The 27,713-nt window shown below is 37.5% G+C and overlaps 1 protein-coding gene and 1 long non-coding RNA gene across 3 annotated transcripts in view; both read right to left on the bottom strand.

The window, feature by feature from the left end:
• LOC116584649 overlaps positions 1–15,426 on the bottom strand; it is a 47,367-nt gene extending 31,941 nt beyond the window's left edge. The window contains exon 1 of the long non-coding RNA XR_004283272.1: positions 15,090–15,426. This is a non-coding gene — a long non-coding RNA (uncharacterized LOC116584649). The remainder of the gene's footprint in view (positions 1–15,089) is intronic.
• A 3,887-nt stretch (positions 15,427–19,313) lies between these two features.
• The window catches only part of USP53 (ubiquitin specific peptidase 53), a 65,199-nt gene continuing 56,799 nt past the window's right edge, over positions 19,314–27,713 (bottom strand). For both annotated transcript variants that reach the window (XM_032333295.1, XM_032333294.1), the window contains 2 exons: positions 23,856–23,958; positions 19,314–22,934 (listed from right to left, as the gene is read on the bottom strand). In XM_032333295.1, the coding sequence (XP_032189186.1) occupies positions 21,947–22,934; positions 23,856–23,958 (1,091 nt within the window). In that variant the 3' untranslated portion in view covers positions 19,314–21,946. The remainder of the gene's footprint in view (positions 22,935–23,855; positions 23,959–27,713) is intronic.

The raw sequence follows: 27,713 nt of genomic DNA, 5'->3' as shown, positions 1-27,713 counted from the left end.
ATTGTTTTAAATTGAGTCATAATATATAAAATATTTAACATGGTGCTTAGAATATAGCTGGTATTCAATAAATCTAAGTAATAGGAACCTGTACCCTTCTCTTGGACAGAAAACAGAACAAAATAATCTTTGGTAGATTGAACGGACAGGACAACTCTTCTCGCGAGATACCACTCACCAAGCCTATATGGTAGAGTGAGCGTTGGCCTAGCCGGTGAGAACCCTTAGTTCTGCTCCAGTCTGTGATACAGCTAGTTGGGGACTTTGGGTGAGCCACTTCGTCTTTTCAGAATTGAGTTCAATCTTTTCTTTCTTTTTTTTTTTTTTTAAAGTAGGCTCTATGCCCAATGTGGGGCTTGAACTCATGACCCCAAGATCAAGAGTCATATGATCTTCTAACTGAGCCAGCCAGGTGTCCTAGTTTAGTCATCTTTAAAATAAAGCAATTGGACTAGATGATCTCTAATTCTCTCACAGTACTAAGACTCTATGATGTCTGGGGGTGCCTGGGTGGCTCAGTTGGTTAAGCATGTGACTCTTGATCTCAGCTCAGGTCTTGATCTCAGGGTTGTGATTTCAAGCCTAGCACTGGGCTCCATGCTGCGCGTGGAGCCTACTTAAAAAAAAAAAAAAGAAGAAGAAAGAAAGAAAATTTTATGATGCCTGAATAACATTCAGTGATTCTTCCTTTGACTAGCCCTTTGGTGTGTGTCACAGGACAGCACTGAAATAACAGAGGGAGGAGTGGGCAGAGAAAGAGATCTTTTAAGTTCATGAAAGCATAGCTGGCTTCCTGCACGTACACCCTGTATGGGCTCAGAAGGGCCTTTGTGTTTGATTTAACGTGCTGCTGTTACTGTCTTAAAAATCTCAATAGATTTTGAACAAGAAGCCCACATTTTCATTTTACACTGGGCCCTGCAAATTATGTAGCTGGCCCTGTTCCTGTCAGCTGATTATGAATAAATGTGAAAGATACTTCTTGTGAGCAAATAGAGACGGTCTGCAAGAGATCCCTGGGAACCTAAAAAGAGGTGATTGGATGGGTAAGATAGTTGTCTGGGGTAGAAAGTAAGTGGGAGGTAATTTGGGGGGAATCAGTAAGGGAGGAAGGGCACTGTGAATGGATACTTCAAACAATTTCTGAAAGGTTTCTTTACCTTCTGCTGCTTGCTTTCTCTGAATATAGTATAAGACTGCCATCTACTGGTCAATGATGTGAACTCTTTCAAAGACTTCCAATGCAGAGTCTTTGCATTTCAATGTCCAAAGGGTGACCCAGGATGGTTTGAGTGAACATATTTTGCAGCTAAAAACAATAATTATTAAGTGCTTCCACAGTTCTAACTTCCAAACTAAAGTATTAAAAAGACGGACCTTTTCTATTCCCCTGAACAATCCCTTATAACTGCTTTTCTTGGTTTAACAAAAAAAAAAAAAAAAAAAAGAACAATTTTTAAAGAAGAAACTATGTGCCCGAAATCAAACATTCAATGATGAACGCTATTAGTACAGATATCCAGGTCATTAAGAACTTCATCGAATGAATTCAATTCTCAGGTTCATCTTAGGTCTGAATGCCAGAATATCATCATCATCTTTAAAACTGGTCAAGTAGGAGTAGATTTGTACTTTTATATTCAGTGTATGCTAATGTATAAGGTCATATCACCTTATCTATCTGTGATAGATAGGCATCTATCTGTGATACCACAGATATCTATGACCTTCAGTTCCAATGACCCACCTTCAGGCTATCAGGTGAAGCAGACATTACTGGAGAATTCACTGGGAAACAAAGAGAAAGTAAGGCAGTGGCAGAAGATGAAGAAAGTTAGGGGACATGGAGAAAATTAATATTCACCAAAAAAGAATAGTGTTCCAGGGGGCATATCGTCATAGAATATCTACCCCTACTGAGAACTCTATCACAATGAAGGGTTACCACAAGCCCTCGCTTGTACAGTACCTAGATTACCAGAAAGAAAAGAGGGAATTTAGCCTAATGTATAAACTTGTCAAATCACTAAGTTGTATACCTGAAACTAATGTAGCATTGTATGTCAATTATACTCAAATTACAAAAAAAAAAAAAGAGGGAATTTAAATACCTGTCCAGTAATTACTGGCTAGAACTGCTATGAAGGGAGAAAAATAACAGAAATCTGAAATCAGGAGGAGGATGAGGAAGTTCTCCCCAGATCCCAGCCCAGTTTATGAACACATCTCTTAGATTACTGGGCTATAACTGGATACTTTCAAACAATTCTGATACACTCACTACACTCCCAGGGAAAATATCTGAGAGCCAAAGACTGTTGCTTCACTCAAAAACAGAAGTCCTGGGTGGCTCAGTGTGTTAAGACTCTGCCTTTGGCTCAGGTCATGATCTCAGGATCCTGGGATCAAACCCTGCAGAGAGCCTGCTTCCCCCTCTCTCTGCCTGCTGTTCTGCCTACTTGTGATCTCTCTCTCTCTGTCAAATAAATAAATAAAATCTTGAAAACAAAACAAACAAACAAAAAAACAAGTCCAGGGCACCTAGCTGGCTCAGCAGGAAGAGTATGTAACCCTTGAGTTTGAGCCTCATGTTGGGTGCAGAGATTGCTAAATAAAATTAAAAAGAAAAAGTCCTTTACGTGAAAAACTATATGCTTTTTTTTTTTTTTAAGATTTTATCTATTTATTTGAAAGGCAGAGATCACAAGTAGGCAGAGAAGCAGGCAGAGAGCAAAGAGGAAGTGGGCTCCCTGTGAGCAGAGAGCCCAATGCGGGGCTCCATCCCAGGACCCTGGGATCATGACCTGAGCCAAAGGCAGAGGCTTTAACCCACTGAGCCACTCAGGTGCCCCAGAAAGAGTATATGCTTAATGCCATTTCTTAGTTTTGCTTTAGAAAAATTTGTATACAAGATATCAAGATAACAAGGGTTATTAAAGGACATAAATGTGATACAGGACTTCTCGTCAACATATCCTTAGAACAGAAAAACCTGAGTGCAGATGGCGCTTACTTCACATTCCCAGTTCCCACTGGTGGTTCATTTGTGGTCCCACAGCACAATGTGCTCACCAGTATCATACCATTATTCTGTATTCAATTTGCTTGACTGTTTCCACTAGTCTAGGAGGTCTAGGGGAGCGAGGATTGAGTATTACATCTCCCCACTATGCCCCTTTAACATCATAGTAAACATTAGTAATTGTAACTGAATGAATAGTTGGCATGATGAACAGCCTCGGCCTCAGCAAGCCAGCCTTCACCATCCTGTACTCTGAGAACCTATACACAGAGGCTGTACTGAGGGAATCGGCCCGAGCTATTCCTTATACCCAGATAACCTTATTCTGAACCAGACCTCCACCACTCTGGCCATATCAATTAGGTCAGATGATCCAAGGGCAGTCAATCTATAATACTTGAGAGCTGCCTATAATATGAGAATTTTGTCTAAGACCAATAATAGTACTTAATTAAGCCAGTTTGGGTCTCTCCCTTAGAAATTTGACCTCAACACACAGAAAAAGTCATCAGCTAGTAATAATGGGATAAAGTTCAAAGGCACAGAGGAAAACGTAGACAGTAGAGGCTGTGAGGCAAAAGGCGGTCATGACTGCAGTCCAGTAAAAAACTGGATAGAAAACAATGGTATGAACATAGGTTCTTAGAGGCAGAAATAATAAAATCTTGCTTCTGGTGGATAGAAGTATAACTTTGTTCACCATTGCTTCCTTGGACCCCAGGTGGCCAAGAGTACATATTTCTTTAACCAAATATGAATTAAGCACCTACCATGTAACAGATGTGACATGAGTTTTAGTGGTAAATAAGACAAATCTATTTTATTTCCATAGAGCACTACCTTCAAAGGTTAGAATTTAGAGGTAGAACATGGACACTGAGCAAATACAAACAACAGTGAAGTTGTTACAGAGAAATAGTGTAGCCTCTCATAGGCACAGATAATATCTTGAATTATATTTTCTTTTGGGCTCTTTTTTCCTAAAATGCCTGATTATATGGACTTTCAGGAATTCCAAGATGCCTAACTTCCATCCAAGATTCTTTTCATTCTTATTTTCATCTGTAATAATACATGAAAAGGCTAGTTCCCAGGGTCTACAAAATCTTCAAAATCCAAATCTGCTCTAAAATACAAAGAGGAAACTGCAAAATCTAAACAAACAAATGTTTTATGCACAGAACTCAGCACTAATTCAGATGCATTCAATGCAGCTCTTACTACCACTACAAGTTAACACATGATGATGTTTATAATATGCTAGGTATTGTTCAAAGTGCTTTATAAAAATCAGTTAACATTGGGATGCCTGAGTGGCTCACTTGATTAAGCATCTGCCTTCAGCTCAGATCATGATCCCAGGGTCCTGAGATTGAGTCACAGAGTCCCAAATTGAGTTCCCTGCTCAGGAGAGACCCTGCTTCTTCCTCTGCCTGCTACTCCCCTTGTTTGTGCTCTCTCTCACAAATAAATAAATATAATATTTTTAAAAGAGTATCTGCTCATGTTAATCCTCAGAACAACTCTGTGCAATAAGAACTAGTATTACTATCCTCATGTTACAGATGAGGAAACTGAGGTAGAGAGTGGTTATATAACTTGGCTAAGGTCAATACCCAGTAAGTGGCTGTACCAGGATTTGAACCCAAGCAGTCTGGTTCTAGAGCTTATGTGTTCTAGAGTCCAGATTCAATTTAACTTAATGTGGTTATAAGTAAATTTTCTTCCAAAATATCATCCAGCAAATATTAATTGAACATTTATTATATCTGGGTGCTGATCTAGCTGTTAGAGATACAACAGTGAAAAAAACAAAACAAAACAAATCTATGTCTTCATGGAGGGGATATGGATAATATACAAGAAGTAAAATATATTGTACATTAGATGGCATAAATAAATATATGGTACCTTAGATGAGAAAATAAACCCAGGAAGCAGGATGGGGGCTGCCTCGGGTGACACTGGGGATACAGGTTTTTTTTTTTCATTTTTTTTTTTAAGATTTTATTTATTTGACAGACAGAGATCACAATTAGGCAGAGAGGCAGGCAGAGAGAGGAAGGAAAGCAGGCTCCCTGCTGAGCAGAGAGCCCCATGTGGGGCTTGATCCCAGGACCCTGAGATCATCACCCGAGCGATGGCAGAGGCTTTAACCCACTGAGCCACCCAGGCGCCCTGGGGATACAGTTTTAAATGAGATATTCAAGGATATAACCTGAGCAGGTGATGTTTGAGCAACAACTTGAAAGAAGTGAGGGACTGTGCCATTCTAAGTATGTCTTTTAGGATATTCAGTAGAGGAAGAGCCCTGGGTTTGGATCCTCGGACCCAAGACAGTATTAAAATAGCTCTGGAGTTACATTTAGTGGATTTCTGGGATTTCTGATATAAAGGGCCTAACTAGCACATTCTGTGAGGGCTCCAATCTTCTAGCTTAGGAAGGGCAGAATAAAGCAACTGAATGAGCATTATTAAACCAGCAACAGCCTCCTCACTTATTTTGAGCTGGAATTTGTGTAGGATTACTCTGTGACTTGGCAATGTTGAAAACTTCATGAACTCATTCTTCCCATTTTCTGAAGTCAATAGAATATTTTACTCTGCCTGGGTCACCAACTGATGTAGTACAGTTGAATGGAATATCCCATATATGTCTGTTAGGTCTGATGATTTATGGTGTTGTTCAAGACCCTGATTTTCTCTCTCTCTCTCTTTTAAGATTTTATTTATGTATTTTAGAGAGAGAGAATCAGTGGGGGTTGGGGCAGAGGAGAGACAATCTCAAGCAGACTCCATTCTGAGCTAGGAGCCTGACATGGGGCTCAATCTCATGATCCCAAGATCATCACCTGAGCAGAAATCAAGAGTCAGGTGCTTAACGGGCCGAGTCACCCAGCTGCTCCAAGACCTGCATTTTCTTACTGATCTTCTGTCTAGATGTTTTACCCATTAATGAAAGTAGGGTATGGAAGTTTCTATTACTGTAGAACCGGCTATTCTTCCCTTTAATTCGGTCTTTATCCTCTTCATATATTTTGATTCAGCATTTTCTTTTCTTTTTTTAAAGATTTTATTTATTTATTTGACAGACAGAGATCACAAGCAGGCAGAGAAGCAGGCAGAGAGAGAGTGGGAAGCAGGCTCCCTGGGGAGCAGAGAGCCCAATGCGTGGCTCAATCCCAAGACCCTGGGATCATGACCCAAGCAGAAGGCAGAGGCTTAACCCACTGAGCCACACAGGCACCCCTGATTCAGCATTTTCTTGGTTGCTGTAAACCTTTGATTATTTTTCAGAGTTCTGACAAACTTGCTTCAAATCATTTCTGCTTATTTTTCAATGTTTCCTGAGGCCTGGCATAGCCTACTCCACCATGAACATGTGTCTCCCAAGGTGACTTTTTGACACAGCTTTCACCAGAGTAGAAAAAAGGTAAATCTGTTTTCCAACAGGGCATATTTATAGATATGAACATAAAAGCTGACCTTCTCCAGGAGGGGCTTGAAGCCTCATTCCCTGCATCCAGCTCTTTCATTTCATGCCAGCCCCTGAGGAGTCAGAGAACTCCATGAAATGTGCGAGAGACAGTTAAATAGACTATCTCTTGGTTTTTTTTTAACTTAACTATTTTCAAAAAACTTTCTTCCCAACTTCTTTTTATTTATTTATTTTTTATTGTGTTGCATTAGTCACCAGAAAATACATCATTAGTTTTTATGCAGTGTTCCCAACTTCTAATGCATTTGTACTGAGATAATTTGGAAAACAGGAAAAAGCACAAAGAATAAAATGATCTGTGATCCCATCTTCCAGAGATAACTGCTGTTAATATGCTGACATTTCTCATATTTACAAAATAAGTCTAATCTGGTTAACATTTTACATATAGCAGTTATCACCTTTGCATCCATTTACTTAACACTGTTATTCTATTCACGCCTATGTTAAGGTCATCATGTCTACTCTTGGATGCCTATTATATAACTTTATGAGGGAAGACTTTTCATGTGTTGACTAACCTGTCAATCTTCACCCTCAATGACTGTTCCTTCCAACACCTTTCAATAAAACAAAAACAGGTTGGTCACTCAGTTGATTAGCATAATGAGATTTCAAGATTGTAGATGTCAACATCTTATCATCTATGCTTACCAATTTAAGCCTGGCCCTACTGAAGTTGTTTTTAAACTTTTAAAAAGCAGCAGAATCCCTTCTTTATTTTGAAATGAAATCTTCTAAGAAACCCTAAAATTTAAATACACAAAACTGAGCTTTTATGATTGAAGTGTGCACATGTATGTAGGTAGAAGAGGGTAGGTAGTTTGTTCAACAGCCAACCCTGCTTAGCCTTCCTAACACCAAAACCATAATGCAGAACCTCTCCGGGCTCTGGGACAGAGTGTTTGAATATCCCATTGTTCTGTTAAATGTCCTCAGTCAGTGCCTCTAATGAATTGAATGACTATTGCCCCACCTCCTATGGCTCCTCAGACGGTGCCTGACACTGGGGAGGCATTCAAAGAGTATTTATTTAAATTAAAGCCAAGAAATTCAAAAGAGGGGAATGGGTTAGTGCATACCTATTACTAGTACTTGAAAACAAGACAAAACAAAAAACCTCAGAAAGTATCCCCACTGAGAGTAGTAGGTAAGTTACACCAGAGGTTATTCAACAAGTATTTTTTGACCAGGATTGTAATAATGGTTGCAGAATACAACAAAATATAATTGAATAAATATTTTATTGTTTCTGTGTTCAAGGTACTGTTTGAGGGACTGGGGAAGCTACAAAGATGGTAAAAGTATAGTTTCACTTCTAAAGGATACCTAGTACTCCAATAGGGGAAAAAACTTACATAACATTGTGCTATAAAACAAGACAATGTGCCAGACAATCTCAAGAAAATTCTGCTGTTTTTTGAGTTGAAGGTAGAAAATTTTGAAAAATGACCAGCCCAGGAGATAGCCTCATCCATAGGTGGCTATTACACAATGCAGAGAGTAGTAACTAATGCAGAGGAAGGTTTAAAAAAAGAAGAAGAAGAAGAAAAGTATGGAATACTTCACTGCCTTGATCTTGAGAAGATAACCCTCTCCCCAAGAAGAAAACTTGGTATACAAAATAGAGACAAACACAAAGTTTTCACAGCTAGTATGTTAGACATACTGAGAATGGAGAGATCAATGTGAATTCTAGAGGGAAACTTTATGAAGTTGACATCTGAATTGAAAAAGGATGGGTAGAGAAGCATTACAGGTTAATGAGAATAACAGGCACCAAAGCCCAAAGGCCAAGAAGAGAACAGTTTCCATGAAAAAGACGGAAGACAGCAATCTGGCTGGAACAAAGGGTGTCTACTGGACAGGAGGTTGGCTAAGTAGGGTGGAGGTAGATTAATGGTGGGATACATGGACGGCAGCTGATGTAGGCCAAGATGAAGATAAAAGGGAAGCTGCAACAAATAGCAATTAGCTATGATGATGATGCAATTCTCAGAGAAAAGTATAATAGAAGTGTATAGCAATGATGATGGAAGAGAAAAAAAAAAATGGATAAAATTCCCAGAAGACAGAGAAATAACTTGCTGTACCAATCAACAGGGTTATTGGAACGCTCATTCAATTTGGAAAGTAGACAAAAATGGAATGAAGATAAGAAAGGGATAACTTAAGAAAAAACCATGTTTACAGATGAAAATTAGCAAAGTTTTTTTTACTGTTGGAGAGGTTACTCTATAAAATTAGTTTAATTCCTAGAATGATGAATTCCTAGACATGGATGATTTATTATGTGGACATATTAATTTGACAGCTGCCTGAAGAAATCTGTATTATCACCTTAGGTTAAAGCATAGTTTATCACCTCCCTCTTAAGAACTGAATGCACTTGAACTTCAGAAGTTTAGAATGTCTTCCTAAAAATATCTAGCTTTGATCTGATTGTTAAGGCATTCTCATACCCTATCGTCACTACACTAGCTCCAGTCAAATAAACTGTGTTGACAGTATTTTGAACGTGCTGGATCATGGTTGCAGTATAATAACTCATTTCATGGTTTCTGGTGCATCTTTTTCACTTGGACATATCAGGCAGAAAAGTTTAAGGGGGTGGGGAAAATGCTGAGTTCCTACCTCACTAACAGTGTACCTGGATTTCAGTAAAGTACTTTCTTTGAAATTAAATTTTTAATTTAAGGATATTGCAAATTCTACCACATACTCCATATTCATTTCTGTCACGTGGAATAACCAAGAATTACTGGAATTTTAACAAGGGTGAAGCCATAAAAGGTGACAGGCTCTTTCAAATGAATTTAGTCCAAGTGACCCTTCCCTGTTTGCATTATTTGCTCTCCCAAATGTGACAGACCTACCTGACACAAGAGGTCAGACTCTAGTACCAACATCTCTCACAGATGAGTATGTGACTCTTTGCCAAGGACAAATTTATTTTTTTTAAAGATTTTATTTATTTATTTGACAGACAGAGGTCACAAGTAGGCAGAGAGGCAAGCAGAGAGAGGTGGGGGAAGCAGGCTCCCTGCTGAGCAGAGAGCCCGATGTGGGGCTTGATCCCAGGACCCTGAGATCATGACCTGAGCCAAAGGCAGAGGCTTCAACCCACTGAGCCACCCAGGTGCCCCATCCGAGGACAAATTTAAAACCATTTCAAGCTATTTCTAATAATTTCAGTCATTTTTATCAATCCTTTTCAATAAATAGAAGCAATTGATTCAACCTTGCCACTGAGAAGAATACGTCCATCATTTGCATGGGCAATAGTTTACTTGTCTCCACTAATTTTTGTAAAGCTTCCATGTCGCTTACCATCAATCTACTACCAGCCTATAATCTGGGCTACAACACACAGTTTAGCTAATTTTCAGGCAATGGTCTTCTCATTCCCAGAATCTACAAAGCAAAAGGACAATGATATTTTTCTTTAAGGTAGTATACTGTCTTTGTCTCTATTATTGGGTAACAGATTTGGAGGTAAATTAGAGCAAGGTTGAGCATCTATAGAACAGCATTAAAAATGCTGGATTTGGAATCAATTTTAAGCTTTATAATTTTTTTTAGTAACCTTAGACTATGTACTCCTTTTGTGTCTCATTTTCAAATTCTATAAAATAGAGTAATCACAGCTTCGAAGAAGTTTTATGAAGATTTAGTGGTACACAGTCATATCTTCATTCACATCACACTAAAAGAACCACTAATACATACCTGTGTTTTCTGAATAATCCAAGGTTCGTAATGTGACAAGGGAGAAAATATTTAGAATTGGAGTCATGAGGGAAAATCCAGGCAGTATAGTGAAGGAGTTCAGAGCATGTCACCCCAAAATACACACCCTAAAATTGGCATACTATAAGTCCAGGGAACAATAGGACTGACAAGGCTGCTAAATATGCAGCCCAAAGTAGAATCCCTTCCCTTTTCCACCCAATTTATAAACCTGCCTTTATCCCTGACTGATATTATTAACTATTCAGGCAAATACCCTACAATATTGAAAAAGACAAAGGTATAGAAAAGGGTGACAAACAAATAGATTATACATTGGGTCAAACAGACTTCCTGTGGTCCCCTTTCTTTTGACTTGTATTTATTTCCCATCAGATGGGACATATGGGTAGATGGGAGATAGTTAAGGAACTAAAAGATAATTCATTCTCCCTTGGCATCCACAAATTTTCTAACCAAATTATCTCCCAGTGTACTACTACTTATTAATCTCACCAAGTTTCTGGATGAAACCAACAAACCTCAGGAAATCCTCCAAGGCCCACATTGCCCCTTGTGGAATCCCAAAATGGATTCCATAGATTTATCTCCAGTATCAAGCTATTCCCACTATTTGGTTATCATCTGTGTATTTAGTGGGTGGACTGAATGTTACCCAGCCAGAAGTACCAATGCCCCAACAGTGGTGAAGAATTAGTAACTGAAATTATTCCTTGTTTGGGCATTCCTTTATGGATTGGGTCAGATGAAGGAACTAATTTTACAACAGAAATTAACCATTTGCAAAACTTTGGGGTACTCGTTAAAATTTCACACTCTGTATCATGCCTAATCCTCATGGCAAACAGAACATAAAAATCCAAACATCAAAAGGACTTCAGAAATAATCTGTCAAGCAACTGGATTTAATGTCCAGGAGCACTAACCTCTGGACCTTATAACATCTGGAATACTCCAAATAGAAAACATAACATCTGTTGAAATACTGTTTGGTCACCCTATTCCTACTGGCATCTCTAAACCTTCTATTCCTTGATTGAGTGAATATTATAGGGGGTGTAAGTGAAAAATGTGCTATTGATTTGATGTGGGCGAGGAGCGAACGGTCAAAAATAAATCTTGAGACAGTGCAAAAATACGTTTTTTTTTTTTTTTTAAAGATTTTATTTATTTATTTATTTGAGAGAGAGAGATGACAAGCAGGCAGAGAGGCAGGCACAGAGAGAGGAGGAAGCAGGCTCCCTGCTGAGCAGAGAGCCCAATGCGGGGCTCGATCCCAGGACCCTGAGATCATGACCTGAGCTGAAGGCAGCGGCTTAACCCACTGAGCCACCCAGGCGCCCCAAAAATACGTTTTTATTATGGCAAGGGACAGGGCCCGTGGGCAAACAAGAGCTGCAATGTGATTGTAAACAATGACTGAATATATACTTCAAGTTGGAAGAGGGAGAGATACAGGAAGTTTCCAAAAGGATTTTCATATATTAAAGAAGACTTACAGGATCCTGGAGGTCTGACTAATGTCAAGCTAAGGCTGCTTTTTGCCCCTAGCATAGCACTAACCTTACCGCAGTTGTGGGTTCCTTGAGGAGTGTCCTACTCTGCCTGCCTCAAGAATCTGTGAATGGACTGCAAGTTGTAAAGCGATTTAATTTTATCTACAACTCTTTTGCCTTTGTTCTCCATGTCACTATGACTAGCTATATACAAGAACTAATTAGTATAAATGGAGCATATCATCAATAGGTAAAAATGGCATGGGCTCTGCTGACTGGCAAGCTTTGCCATCCCTTTTGACCAGAAGACTAGATGTACATTGATGTTTCTAGAGGAGCACACACATTATCACCTCACTGAGAAGACCTTTATAAAGAACTACTAACGGCTCACACTGCTATCAAAATAAACGAAAAATCCTTCTGGATTCACACAAGCCCTGCCAAGTTAGACCAGGATCAGCACTTCAGGACAATTGGAAGATCATTCCTAAGGTGAGCTTAAAGTAAGGATTTCCCAGGCATATTCCCAGGTCCTAGAAGCAGACAAAATCATGTAGTAGACAGCTTTTCTTAAGATCACTGATCAAGAAACTTCACTTCCACTTATTTTCTCCCCCACTGGGTCTTCCTACTCCCAGAGGAAAATGAAAAAGAGAAAAAAAATATCTTCCTTTTAACAAAGCTTCCCCTACCTTTAGCCAATTACTAAAAGGCTGATTGGAGGGGCGCCTGGCTGGCTCAGTACTGTGGAGCACAAGACTCTTGATATCGAGGTTGTGTGTTCAAGCCCCATGTTGGGTGTAGATATTACTTTAAAATCTTAAAAAAAAAAAAAAGAAAAAAGAAAAAAGAGGCTGACTGGAGTCTGATTGTCTCAGTCTAACATACTTTCCCTCTGATCCTCTACTATAGGCTGTCCTTCAAACTGGTTCTCACTTACTAACTCTTACTGTTCCCTCAGTAGGTTATGCACAGACCTGACACCCCTTTAACCACTTTTCCAAACCCCGGCCACATTAACTAATCACTCTGGGTTTTGGTAATGTCAACATCTAGATCATGCAAAAGAACCTGAAATTAATTTTTATTCCTGCCAAGAAGACCAACTGGTGGACCAACTCTGGAAAATGGACGCATGACAGGTTATGGCACCCATGGCCAAAAAAATTATCATTCTTCTCTTTTTGTGAGTCGGTTGTACATGGAAAAATCTCTGTGGAAGCTCAAGGACTGTCCTTTGCTCAGACATTAGAAAAGACTTTTTTTTTCCCTTTGCACTGAAAATCGCGATGGTACTGAACTTTTCCCACATGACATACCAAAGCAATATTACAACCAAACCTTGTGGTCTGATTCCACGGGTAGCATCCTCAAGCCTCTCATGAAGGTCAGAAATGGTTTCATTACTGACTCTTAATGCTATCAACACCTGCGAAACCACCAGATTTCATGGCAGGCTCCAAAGCCACCCTTGTGTGGCTGAACCACCGAAGGCCAAAAATTACACATTGGGAACCCCAAAATTTGCACTCACCTGGTCACGTAACAAAACCAAGCCTTACAGCTGCTAAAGCCTAATTGCAGGCCTCTTCTATCTGATCTTTCACAATCTGTTCTGCTCCTATAGACTGACAGGGATACACGGAGGATGGAAATGGGCAGGTCACCACATGACAGGTGACAAGATCACCAAACCCCAACTTAGTAAGTCACAAGTTTCATTCTGACCTTATCCATGAACAATGCTGGTCTTTTTATCTTAGGTGATGATAAGGTAATAAAGAGTTCCACCTGGATGGTCAAGAGGATGTGAACTCAGATTCCTGACACTCTCTATAACCAGGTACTCCACCTTAAATGCCAGCCAAATTACAAACTTGGGTTCCTTTGATCATAAAATAGAGCCACATAAATATACTAGACATGATGTTACAGAAAACTGGCTTGTATATCACAATTCTAATTTTTATGAATATTGACCTCCCTTTTCCCAGGCTTTGGAACTTACGAGTTGGAAAGGCTGTTCTAAATCTTTCCACAGAAATGGAACAAGAGTTCAGTATCACCACTCAAACACTGGAAGCCATTCTATGAGAATTTGATTATTTAGGCTCTGTTATACTCCAAAGGTACCTCGCCCTGGACACGCTGACAGTCCAAAAGGAGAAGCGTATGCAATCATTACTGAAGAATGCTTCTTCTGTGTAAACTGCTTGGGACAAATTGTTTCTAACCTGACCCTTTGAAAGACAAGATAAACGCCCTCCATCAGATCAAGGAGGTCCAGCCATTCTGTTGGACAGATCTATTTCCAGGGACAGGAGACTGATTTAATGGGGGCATGAGGAAATGTGCTTGGATTTGTCATTTCCTATTTATTCTTATTCTAATCTATGCTCTTCTTTTCCTTTGCAGATAGATTCCTCCCCACTTGGTTGCTAACCCAATTCTTTCCACAACCACCAATGCAGCTTTTATGAGAAACATCTAAGGAATTTTCAGACAGAGGAAATGAAGTTCAGAGCATGTCACTCCAAAATACACACCCTACAAGTGGCATACTGATTAAATTAAAGGAGCTTGAGAAACAGCAGGTGCAAGAGGGTCACTGCGACTTTCCTGAATTCTTCCTGACAGGAGATAAAGCTCTCCTGGGAAAGGTGCCCTCCCTCTACCAGGAGGAAGAAAAACAGTCTTACCACCGGAGATGGGGAATCAGGCTGAGAAACCTGTGCAAACCAACCTTGTTACACTAATGTTTATCTTCCTAGTCATTCTTCCGCAGTTTGCTACCCCTGACCCAAACCCTCTGTCTCACGTGATTCTTTGTCTACAAGGTATAAAACGTTCCGTTCTGGTCATTCTTTGAGTGTTCATTCTCTTGCCGAGGTTCTCACATACATGTTTTTAAAAAAATTTAATAAAACTTGTGTTCATTTCTCCTGTTAGTCTGTCTTATGTCAGTTTAATTTCTGGACCCTGTTGAAGACCCAAAGAGGGAAGGTAGAGAATTTTCCCTCCCTTACAATGGTCAGTCGTTTTCTTTCTGCTAGCACTCTAATCTCATAGGGGCCACACTTCCAACCCTTTGGGTTATTCTACACGCAACATTCTCGTGATTTGCTCTCTGGCCCCCTAAGAAACTCACACTCATAATACGTCTGTCTCATTATAGCTTTCACAGGATTAAATAAGTGTAACGTGTTATACACACAAAACAAAAACTATCAAGAGGGGGTCCTAAACCTGGTATAAGGGACCCCAAAGAGCAGGGATAAGGAAAGGGGACTGCGGGGAGTGGCAGGGTAGAATCCATCACCTGAGAGGAATGGGACTTGATAGTGACTTCTGGCGAGGCTGACGCCTTTTCCTTCCAACGAAACCTGTCTAACCGGCTTTTCCCCAGGGGCGGGCGGACCAGCTTACTCCGCTTCCCGGTGGTGGCCGAGCTGCCTGCCGGCTGTCACGGAGACAGTGGACTTTCGGGCGGCGCCTGCGCGTTGGAAGAAGAGGGCGCCAGGCCCGCTTCCGGCAATGAGGAACGCGCATGCGTAGGCGGCCAGACTGGGGCGGGTTTAGGGCAAGGTGAACGCGGAAGTAGGCTCCTTGTTTTTCTGGCTGCTCGGTCTGTGGTGGGGTTCCTGGTGCGAGATGGAGGCGGGCGCAGCTGCGGAAGATGGTCGGGACGGTCCTCGGGAGCGGCGAGGCTTGGATGAAGCTGGGAGGCAGCAGCAGAACCACGAAGTGCGATCTCAATCCCGGGCCGACCGGTTTCCAAAGCATTCCTACTGGTTGGATCTCTGGCTCTTCATCCTCTTCGATGTAGTGCTGTTTATCTTCGTCTATCTTTTACCATGGTGAGTACTCTGAACGCAGCGTTGAACTGGTAGGGAGTTTACCACCACAGTTTGGGGGGGTGGGGAGCAAGGTAACCGAATTCCAGAGAGTATGGTATGCCCGATAGTATAGCTGGTGAATGGCGGGGTGGAGAGGCGGGTGGTGTTGGGGTCGGGTTGAGGCTGGAGTGAAAGTGTTCTTCCCTGGCACCTCAGTGAGCGTCTTCAAAGAGGTATGGGAGAAACTTGGCTTCCTAATTTTTCTTCTGTTTTGGATTGAAAAAACGAGCTGGATTTGACTATCTGCACTACCACAAAGAAATTAAAGAAGTTATTTAACTTTTCTGAGCTTTATTTTTCCATTTACCATTTGGGGCCATTATAACAAGGTCATAGGGGTGTAGCGAGGATTAAATGAGGACTTTCTCTAAAAGCGATTCGCATTTTTGCCTGGCAACAGCAAGCGCTTGACTAAAGGTGTTGTTACTATAACTACAGTTTGACCTCTAGTAGGCCAGGTAGGTTATCTCAAACAGGTCCAAGCCTGAACGACTACTAACTTCTTACCAAAATGTACTTATTTTTCAGTGTCCGTATTTCAGTAAATGTTAACTTTATTCATTCAGTACTCCTGCCAGAAGACTGGGACTCTGATTGTCCCCTTTTGCTTACACCCACACATCCCAAAACACCCAACTGTTAAATCACAAAATTCTGTAGGTTCCACTTGCAAAATCCTTGCTCTCCATTTTCATTGCCACTGACTCTGAAAAGACATTTTTGGAAGAGGATAAGGGGAGGAAAAGTAGAGAAGGCGCTGGGGAGCAGAACAAGAAGAGGGACAAGGACTGAGGTGATAGGAAAAGTTCAGGAGAGAAGCAGTGAGTTGAAGGGCGGGGCTGTGGAAGAAAAGCAGTGCAGCTCATTTGGACATTAGGGAGCTCTCTTGGACTTTGGAATTGTTGACTTACCATAAATTAACTTTTCTCAATCATTATGCTTATGAGTTTGCAATCCATGATAGGCAATTATGTCTTCTTTCCCCGCCCCAAAATTTTGGCAAAGATTTGGGCATGACCTCCTCGTATCTAAGACCCCATTGTCACTGATTTCTTGGATAATGTGTTAGATTAGAAGGCAGAGGGTTGAGTGGAGTGAATGGAAGAGGTGGATATTTCTATAAAATACTCTGCCAGACTATTTGTAGAGTTTTCACTCTCCTCTACTTCCCCTCCTTTTTTGGTAGAGACTGATACCTCAAATACAGTGTTTTGTTTTGTTTTGTTTTAATGAGTTTTCAGCTCTGGATGGAAAAATGAAAAGAAGAAGAAAGAAAATGGAAGCAGTAGGAGGAATAGTCCAGGTCTTTTTTTTCTCTCTTATCAATACATAAATCATTTAGGAACAGGAAAGTGACTGAGACAATCTAGATTTTCAGGTATTGGGTCTAAAATATTAAATCTGGAAGGAGGAAACATTGTTGACAAATATTTGGTTTTTACAGAATGGCTTGCCTGATGTCTAGATTAAGAAGTTGACTCCTGGAGTGGATTCTGAAAATGACTGCAAACTTCTTGAACAAAGAAGACAGGGTTGTGCAACAGAATTTCAAACTCGGAGGAACTTTTTTTTTATTTTACATACTCTTGTTACTCCTTTTGGGGACTATAGTAAGTGGGTAATGATCTCACCCATTCATAGCTAAGTTCTTAAAATTACTCTGATTCATGTTTAAAAGCTTTTCAAACATCTGATGGCTTTATAGGGGCTGAATATTAAAGTATTTATACATAAAGGTTTAGGGTATTCATTAAGAAATATGGTAATGTCTTGCCTTTAACAGTTTAAGTGTTAACCCGGGTTTAGTATGATGCAAAAATGTGGTAAAATATTAAGATGAAGTATTTAAAAATAAATTACTTAAAAACAAGGGTGAAAAAAAGGAGTTAGAGCTGTACAGAAAATGCAGGCCCACAGTGTACTGGCTGTAAGTAACAGTTTAATTTTTAAATTAAGTGGGCCTCAGTTAACAGTTACCAGATTGATAAAGTCCCAGAGAAAGCATACTATCCAACTGTGCATGTCCTCTTACCTGGATGTCCCCTTCCTTCAAGTTCTTGAACTTCCCTAAAACAGGACTGTGTTTGAAACCCATTTTTTATTCTTGTGGTTTTATAAAGAATGCTTGCCAAAATATGAGGCTTTTTGTTTGTTTTTTAAATAATGTCTGTACCTTAAATACTTCAGCAAAGTCATTTCAACAAATATTTGAGCACTTACTCTGGGCCAGGTGTAGTAGTGAGGAAAAAAGACAAAAATTTTTTGTCTTCATGGAGCTTGCATTCTTTTATTTATCTAACAGTGTTAGTAATAATTTACATTCTAGGAGTGATCAGCTGGTGTTTAATCAGAAAGGTCACACTTCCAAAGCAGCTACTAAAAGCCCTTCGGAAGCTATTCCTATTACATAACAGATACTCCTTTATGTAATGGATGTTAGAAAGGGGCTCTTGTTGAAATTGGTGACATTTCATACATGTGAATTGCCTAAATATTTTGAGGATATTCACCTCCCTTAGAAATAGGGCATAGATCTGGTGAACTCTATACCTTCTCTCTTTTAGAATGACTTTAGAATGAAATCCAGGACTGATTTTGGAAGATTTTAGTTGCCAATTGCCAAGTACAAGGTAACAATTATGCATCCAGGGTATTGCATCTACTTGAGAGAGAACCTTTTATGCAGAGGTCGATGCATCTAAAGAAACACAAAATTGGAATTTTATTGAGTATACCAAACAGTATGAACTGTTTTTCTGCTGTTTGCTAATAATTTTGTCCAATAAATGTTTATTATGTAGCTAAATTTGGTCTGATTTTGGATTTTGCATTTGTTTAAACAAATTACTTGGTAAGTAGCAGGGTTTAGAAAGGATTACCAGTTCTCATGTAGCTTAATGTTGGGTTATGCACAAAATTTTATAATCCGTACTATGTTTCTGAGCCTGAAATCAGCCTACTACCACAAATACTGAATATTCTGAAAATTTCTAGCAGAGGGAATGTAGCAAGATCTTGCTGTTATGACATGACTGTAAATGGCATACAAAAATGGTTCCAGCAGGAGGGCTGAGTCGTTTCTACAGCTAATGAATAAGAAATTATACCTACTGTGCCATCTCAAGTATAGTGAGTCCTTACAGCACCCACACTTGAAGGCTAAATGGGTAAGAAAAATTGGCAAACTTGCTATGATGAAAACAAAGAATAACATCAATGTTTTAATCTGATAAATTTTAATCTGATAAATTCCTTTGTAAGTTTCAAAAACTTAATTTCATATAAATGAAATGATTATTTTAATAACCATTTGAAATGAACTGGCTGACCAGTTATTGTGGCAAAGTCTTTAGGATTTAGTTGTCTGTGAACCTGAAAATTTAGGATAGAAACATCTCCATGTATCTAGTCCCTAAATGGCATGGGGATACATTCAGAGACTACAAGATTATTTATTTAAGGTCTTTAAGGTTACTTAATATAAATTATGTTCTAGGATAAGGATCCTCAAACTGTGGCCAATGGGCCAAATCTGGCCTACTGCCTCTTTTGATCAGGCCTATGAGCTAGGGATGATTTTTACATTTTAAAACGGTTGTAAAAAGAAAATGACTATGTCATAATGTAAAAATTATATGAAACCCATATGTCAATGTCAAAGTTTTATTAGAACACAAACATGCCATTCATTTACATACCATTTATGGCTTCTCTAACTACAGTGGCAGAACTGGAGCTGTTTGTTACAAAGACCCTGTGGTCCACCAAGACCAAATTATTTACTATGTGGCTCTTTATGGGAAGTTTGCCAACTCCTATAGGAGCCCTGCTTTAGACCTCACTGCAGTTACACTTTTAGGAGCCTCTAGTGATAACATTTTATAATTAGTGATAGTCCAAGTACCCTTGAACTTTAAGTTGATTTACATTTCTCATAAAATACATAATCAACATGTGAGGAGAGGAAGCCATAATTTATGAATGCACAGAAAAGTCCAAACATGTTAACTTAAAAATCAGTTTATCTTAAAAAAAATTCTGAACCGAAAGAAACTGATTTCACAGAAAAATAGAACAGTCTGAAGATACGTATTTTGAACATTACAATAATTATTGGTTGCATTATTTCAGAAGTTACCATAATTTTATAACAAGAAGAAAACACCTACAAAAATTAGGTACTCTAGAAATTTATTTTACCTGTGAATAGTTAATAATTATGTATTCAAATCTATATCTGGAGTGTTGAATCAACAAAAACAGTTTCTGGTTTTGTTAGTACTATTACATGATTCAAGTAGTTTCAGCTGGACAGTACTTTTAAAAAGAGCCAAAATGAGATTTCTGTTTTGATGTTGCAACTCAAATGTTGAGTTGAAAATACATATCTATGAGACTGCTGTTAAATACAAGATACTAGTGTATAGGTGTCAAATAATACATTTTTAACTGGACATCTTGACCAAATAGAAATCTTAGAAAAAAACTAGACAGTGTTTTTCAAAGTTACTAAAAATTCTTGAAACCCATTTTGTAATATTTTACAATGTTATAAAAGTGGTAATTAAATACAATATTTCAAATACAATTTTAAAAACTTTACAGTATTTACAAGCCTTCCATACTAAAAGTTATGTTAAAAATAAGCTTTCTTAAAAGATAAAAGTTTAATATAGTCCATATTCAAGTATTTCTAAGTTAAGAGAATATAAAGTAATAATCACGTACTGTTATGGTTAGAAAAGGCAAATAAAAACTTCTCTAAGTGGAAGACAATAATTGACCAAGATTTCTTAACTGGGTAAGATTAGGTTTTTACAAGCAATTATTTTATAGTTATCTAGGAATACTTATTTTTAATCATTTACATTTTAGAATATTTTAATTTATGGAGTTGGTCAAACATTAAATTTAGTAATCAGTTTACAGAATTAAGTTATATGTATAAAATTCATTAATGTAAGAAAATTTTTAATTTTGCAGTTCTCAATTTTCCTACATGGACAATACAACACTTAGCCACAATATGTTTACCAACTTAGTACAAAATAAAATGACAACTAATGAAATAAGGCAATTAATGTAACTTAATTTCATTTAGAAGGTCATCATGATAATGGAAAATTCTTTTACTTAAAGAAAAAAAAAAGTCCTCTCCATGAAAGTAGGGTAAAATGACTGTTTAGAGAAGAAAAATGGAAGGGATGCTCAAATTAATACATTTCATTAATACTAAACCCTCTATATGAAAGTAGAAATTGGATCTGGAACCCAGAAATACTCGGATTCAAGAATCTGAAAATCATTAAAATGAGTTGACAGCCTATAAAGAGAGGTTAAGATGATAGCAGGGAAAATTCAGGCAGTCACAGTGAGATCCCCAGTGGGCCCTAAGTTAATTCCTAACACTGGTTATTAGCAGCCCAAAGTAAACCAAACCAAAATAAAACCTTTCACATTTCATATAAAATTAGAAAAAATGTAACACATAAATATACTAACGTTACGGATTTCACTTACTTTTACTTACTTTTCACTTACATGGCTGAAGTAAGTTTACGATATAACAGAGGCCTAATTTATGTTAACTAGGCATTATGAAGATTGAAGTTCTAGGAGCAAAATTAAGTTTCTTCTCTTCTGACCTTAAGAATTTCATTTAAAAAAACTGCTTTATCATTAAGGCTTCTCCCCTCCAAATGCTATCATTTCATATGATACCATATGAATATATGCCTCTAATTCATATGATAACCATATCATGGGTTGGTATTTTTTAAGACACTTAAAGGGATCATAGGTAGTAGACTATCACAGAAGTCAAAAACAAATGGGTGAAGCCCTCTTTTGGTTGGTTACCCATTAGAAAGTGCTTCTTCATAAAGCAAATACTGCTTTGACTACACCAACTATGTATCACCTGGTATTTTTCAGTTAGCATAACTTACCCATCTATATATGTGAGTACTGGTTAGTTTAATACTTATGGGTCTACCAGCCACATACAAAGGAACAAATCACATTTTTATTTAACTGCAGCAGTGACTTTTTGCATACCCTCTATTTTCTGTTTTGCAGGCACACCAAAACTATTCAAAGGGAATTTCTAAAATACCCAATAAGTTGAACAACACAAATAAAAAATATATATAGAAAATTAATGTGATTAATAACTTTAGAAATGCCATGGTTTTAGTTTCATATATCACCAGGTTTGGTCAGTCGATTCCTATTATATTTTCATGGCCTCTGAGAAGTATAAGCTTACCAGTTTCATCACTTATCTATTACAGTGTATACTAGGTTTATACCTCTGCTCAGAAGGGCAGTTTGAACCAAGACTGCTGTGTAACACAGGTGCTAGCCCTCTTTCACTCTGAGATAGTGCTTTATCATTACAAAAGCTACTGCTCTCTGGAACATGGAGCTTGGGTCTCTGGTGGTATTTCAGTCTGTATGTATCAGTCATGCAGCTATCAACTGAAAAATAGGTAGTTAATGAAATGGTCTCATTTGGACAAGTAGAACTAGAGTCTATTTCTGGTTGGCATAATGCATCAACAATTGTACCCAAATCTGCCTGAAAATCTTTAGTTGAAAAGCTTGATAGGTGGTTTGGTGTGTTGCCAACAGCCTCTTTTACTTGAAATGTTTCCTTAAGTCTTTGATCACGCACATATGTACTCATTTCTGAACCTGATTCTGAATCCAAACTTAAACTGTGCTTTGGAAGACTACAAGAATTAGCTTTAAACATCTCTATAAGTTTGACATTAGGTGTGGGATTGTTTTTCTCTGACTGTAGCACACTGGTTATAGCGTATTTCTTTGGTGGCAAAGGAGGCGGTGGATTATGGCTAACAGATTTTGACATCTGACAATCATCAGACCTGTACGTTGACTGAATTATATGTTCCCTAGACAGAGAGTTCTCAGAACAACATTGTTCCGTCATAGTTTGCTGCTGGATGAGGGGAGAAGTTTCTGGCTTTAACCCAACAGGTCTCGTGTGTGAAGACCACAATGAAGATGATGAGACTACTTCATTACTGTTCATTCTCTTTCCAGGAGCAGAATTATCATCATGAGAGAGTAAACCTGTTCTTTCAGAATTTTCTGCATTAAGCCACTCAGAAAATTTGCATTCACTTGAGGTTTCAAGTTTCTGTTCACCTGACTGGTGGATATGCTCTCTTGCTGCATTGTCCTGGAGTATCTGTGTACCTGAAGAAAGGAATAACTTCCCATTGTTTTCACGTATATGTGACCTATAACATAAAAATAAGGACAAAGCTAAAACACCATATACAAATAGGCAAAATTGTAGGAAAAACAAACTTTTGTCCTGTAGTTTAACTTCTCAATATATGCCTGATATTACCTTTGTAACATAACAAAGATGGAAAGATATTTGTAACCATTAACATTTTACACTCTCTGACTCCAAAATGTATGCCAAGATACAGGAATGCTAGAAACACCTGTCATTACCAAAATTAGATTTCTAATAATTAGCATAATCTAAAAATTCATTTCAACTTACACTGAAATTACATTTATTTGTGACAAAATGTAGCATAGGCTTGAAAAAAATGTTGTAAGCAAATACTTCAATACCCTAAAAGGCTTCTTGACCAACATTATAAAGCTTATACCAATAGAGACAACTCTTGATATACAATGCTATAAAAGGATAGTAGACAAATTAAAAATAATTTAATGAAGATTACCTTTTTTAGATAACAATTTCTCATATGAAGATAAATGATATCATACTGCAAATTATTTTTTGTCATGAAAATTATTTTTCTCAAACTTCACGGAATTCAGTTAGAGCAAAATGATGAAAAGAATAGAAGCTTTGCAAGGTAGATAAGAGCTGTATTCAAATTTCAGCTCCATTGCTTTGGGCAAATTACTTATAATAAAAGCCCCTAATTTTGTCTTATGAAATACCACCCACCTCCTACAAATGCTATGAGGATTACAACAATCATGTATTGTACCTGGTACTCTGTAGGCCTTATATCCTTAGGTCTATGTCCTTTTATGTCCCAATAATACAGGCATCATAACATTGTAGACCCATTGTTTTCAGAGTAGTAATATGGATTTTTGCCCTGATAGAGTTCCTATAATACATGCATTTAATACAAAAGATTTTAGTATTTCTAAATATCTTTGATTACCTTTTTATCAAAGGATTTTTTATTTGTAGATGTGACTCTGGGTGGAACTCATGCGAATTATAGCCTACTTCCAAATTCTTGAGTTCTTTTTTAAAGGCTGAGGCTAGGAGGGAGAAAAAAAAAATATTTAATGATCTTTTCTAATTTACTGAGCATATACTTCCCCATAATTTATGTAAGGTTTCCTACAAATGGGTTATTCTCTTACAACTAGCAAAGATTAATTCTTCAAGTTTCAGCTCAAATAGCTCTTTTCTGAATACTTTATACAAAATAAATAGCTGTTTCTATTATCACTTGAAAACGTTAGCTATGCCCAGATAACACTATTGTTAAGACTGCAGGGAGCTATGTGTTTCTCCTTGAGACATAGTCTTTGCTGACAAAATGTCAGGGAAATCCTGCATTTGAAGACAGATGGCTTGGGTTGAAGTCTGGATTCACTACTTACTGGCTAGTAGCTTTAAGCAAACTTCTCAATCTCTTAGAATCTAGTTTCCTCATTCATATGAGATAATGACACCTATTTTACCTTCCTCACAGGAACATTAGGAACATCAACTGAATTAAAGTGTGGGGGAGGGTAATATGGTTAACATGTAAAATGTTAATACTATCACTCAGTAGCTACCATTTATTGACTGCTGACTCAAGTTGTAGGGAGTTCATAATAATTATTTCATTTAATCTTTACAAATGAACATCATTTTTTACTTGAAAGATAACAGATAAACTTTGGTTACTCAGACTTGGGTATCTGGCAGAAATTTTCTTGAAAATAAAAGTGAACCTGTCGTTTCTAAGGAAAACAACTAGCATTATTTATTGCCATTATATAAAATTTAAGTTTTTAGATGAAAATAAAAATTTTGGAAACTTTTATCCACCACCATGAGTTTTTAGCTTCTCAAGAATTAGAAAAGCTTTCCGCTAATATTTGTGGTGATATTAACAAATGTATTTTTTAAATATAAAGAAATTTATCAACGTTTGGAAGACTTGTATAATTTAGCAAATCAGTATTTTCCAAATAAGGATATACTGATGTTACAAAATCATGCATGAGTAAAGTAAATCATTCTTTAAATGAATAAATAAATTTTCCTTTCTAAAAAATAATACAGTAATTATTAACATATATAGCCTATCAAAACAAAAGCTCTTTGAGGTCCTCAATATTCTTTAATAGTATAAAAATATCCTGAGGGCAAAGCACTGCTTCAGTTGATTGAAAATAGTCCTTAAAAAATCTCAGTCACGGGCGCCTGGGTGGCTCAGTGGGTTAAGCCGCTGCCTTCGGCTCAGGTCATGATCTCAGGGTGCTGGGATCGAGTCCCGCATCGGGCTCTCTGCTCAGCGGGGAGCCTGCTTCCCTCTGTCTCTCTCTGCCTGCCTCTCCATCTACTTGTGATTTCTCTCTGTCAAATAAATAAATAAATAAATAAAATCTTTAAAAAAAAAAAAAAAAAAATCTCAGTCACAACTGTTCTGTGAAACAGTTCCCCTCTTTATACCCAAGGAAGTTAGGTGACCCAAGTAAGGCTATATAACTGGTAATTGACAGCATTTAAACCAATCCAGGACTAACTCCAAAGCCAGTGCTCTTTCTACTACCTGCAAGCTCTCTTTTGCATATGCCACTAAAATCCAAGATCATCATACAAATCTCCCCCTGAGGAAACTAGGCCCACAGAAGATATAAAAATATATGGCTTTAGCTTAAATATTCAACTAATTCCCTATACTTCTGTAGAATTCCAGTAAGTTTTCAGTATTCTCCCTTATTTTTAGATGGCATTTTCCTCATGTTCATTTCCTTTCATTCTCATACCCCTGACTGTACTCCCAAGTCTATGAATTGAAGAATGTAAAGAAAACAAAGTCATTAAAGCAGCAACTTTATTTCTTAAACAATAACAAAGAAGTTTATCTTAGATGGCTTTTATCCCTAAATTGATTTTCTAGGTACATTTTTTTAAAAACTACTCTGTCATTCAAAATTCAACTGGAATATATAGTTGACCAAAACATCTAAATATTATCTGGTGAAAAATCTATATTTGATTATCAACAGCCTCTGCTAGTTAAATCTTGAATTTCTTATATAATATATATGAGAATTTAATACCTTATATTATTGCTCACACAGTAAATGTTACCTTCCAATAAAAACCTAAGATAGCAGAATGAAGGGAACTAGAAGTCTGGCGTTCATTTGCTAAAGATTTCACATTCCTACATCCACTAGACTGCAGTAAGTTCTTTATTATTGGACAATATGTCCCCTTTTTGTTATTTCCCCTAGTATAATATCTAGCACATAAAAGATATTCAGTGAAAGTCTAGAGAATGAATAAAAATTACATGGAAAACAAAACTGTTTTTTCTTCTTGTAAATATCCCCACCTTGTTCACCATGTTCCTGACTCAGAACCAGGACTAGGTAAGTATAAGCTACGATAAATTCTTCTTACCTTTCCCCCTGACCTATCTTAAGTCTATCAATTGCCACACTAATACAAATCTTAAAAATAAAAGGCAGTATAATTTATCCCAAAGAGTGTTAGTTGCTTGTAAGCCTAACCCACTGCCAAGGCTCATAAAACAGCCTCTCTTCAATAGCTACTTTATGGGGGGCAGGGGAAGTAATGTCAAAAAGAACTTCAATAATTCTTTAGCCTGGAAAATTTAAGCTGAAATTACATTATAATTATCCACTCACCTTGATTTTAACTAAAGAATGTTTAACTTATCCATAATTCCAGGTTTATTATTCACAAACACCAGAAAAAACAATTCTTAAAAACCTCTTTACTATTATTAATGTATCCATATAACAGACAGCAGGAGGCAGCAGAGGTCTTATAAATATGTTTGAAATTTTAATATCACTATGGCAGGCATTCAACCAAGTGGTTTGACTTCAGAATTCCAACTAACTTAAAAATAGATGTGTTATTTTTCTCTTCTGCTGACATAAACATCCATGTGTCTTTACTGGGAATTTTGGCTCCAAGTTCTTTGCAAATCTAAAATGGTCTGATTTTTACACTTGGCACAGAAGACACCTTAACATCAAGGCAAGAAGCGTTAGTTAATAATACTAATTTTGATACCTTCTTTTAAAAAGCCCAATAGTGAAATAGTTTAAAAGCCCAAAATATATGTTTCATCTGAAAAGATGATCTATATTTAAAACAGGCTTAGGCACCAATAAAACCAAACTGCTGTTCTAGACAATGTAATCTTCACTCTTGTTGTATAGAGGGATTTCAAAATATAACAGCAAAACTACGATTATAAAGCCTAAACATACAAGAGCAATAATCTAATCAATGATCTGATTTACAGTTTAAAAAAGTGTTAATAAAATTTGAATACTTTGGAAAAAAATCACAAGATTTTAACTGGCCTCTCTACCTTCTTTGTTTCATTTTCCTTCTACCTCCAGAGATCTTACTCCATCAGTTACTGGTCTGTTCTATTCTTATCTTAGCACCTTTCTCTTCTCTTATGCATCATTAGTTCCTTATGCTCTGTAACATAAATGCAAAACTAAGCTCATGGTTGCTTCTTTGTCCTCTAAGTACTACTACATTGACTTGACATTTGTTTACTTGTTTCATTAACTTTACATTGTACTCTAATTTCCTAAGACATTTATTTGAAAATAATTTCAAAAAGTTCAGAAGAACCAAGAGATTAAAACTACTACAAAAATTACCTGTATATCTTTTACCCAGATTCACCTATTAACATTTTTTTCTGAACCACTTGAAGTTACAAACACCATGGCCTTTTACTATTTCTAAATACTTCAGTCTACCTCAAGCTTGCTCCTATTTCTTTTTTTTTTTT

The sequence above is a fragment of the Mustela erminea genome, chromosome 2 (genome assembly GCF_009829155.1).
Source record: "Mustela erminea isolate mMusErm1 chromosome 2, mMusErm1.Pri, whole genome shotgun sequence".
NCBI classification, from domain to species: domain Eukaryota; kingdom Metazoa; phylum Chordata; class Mammalia; order Carnivora; family Mustelidae; genus Mustela; species Mustela erminea.
Note: the sequence above shows the minus strand (reverse complement) of the source record. Positions and strands in the feature narration are given on the sequence as shown.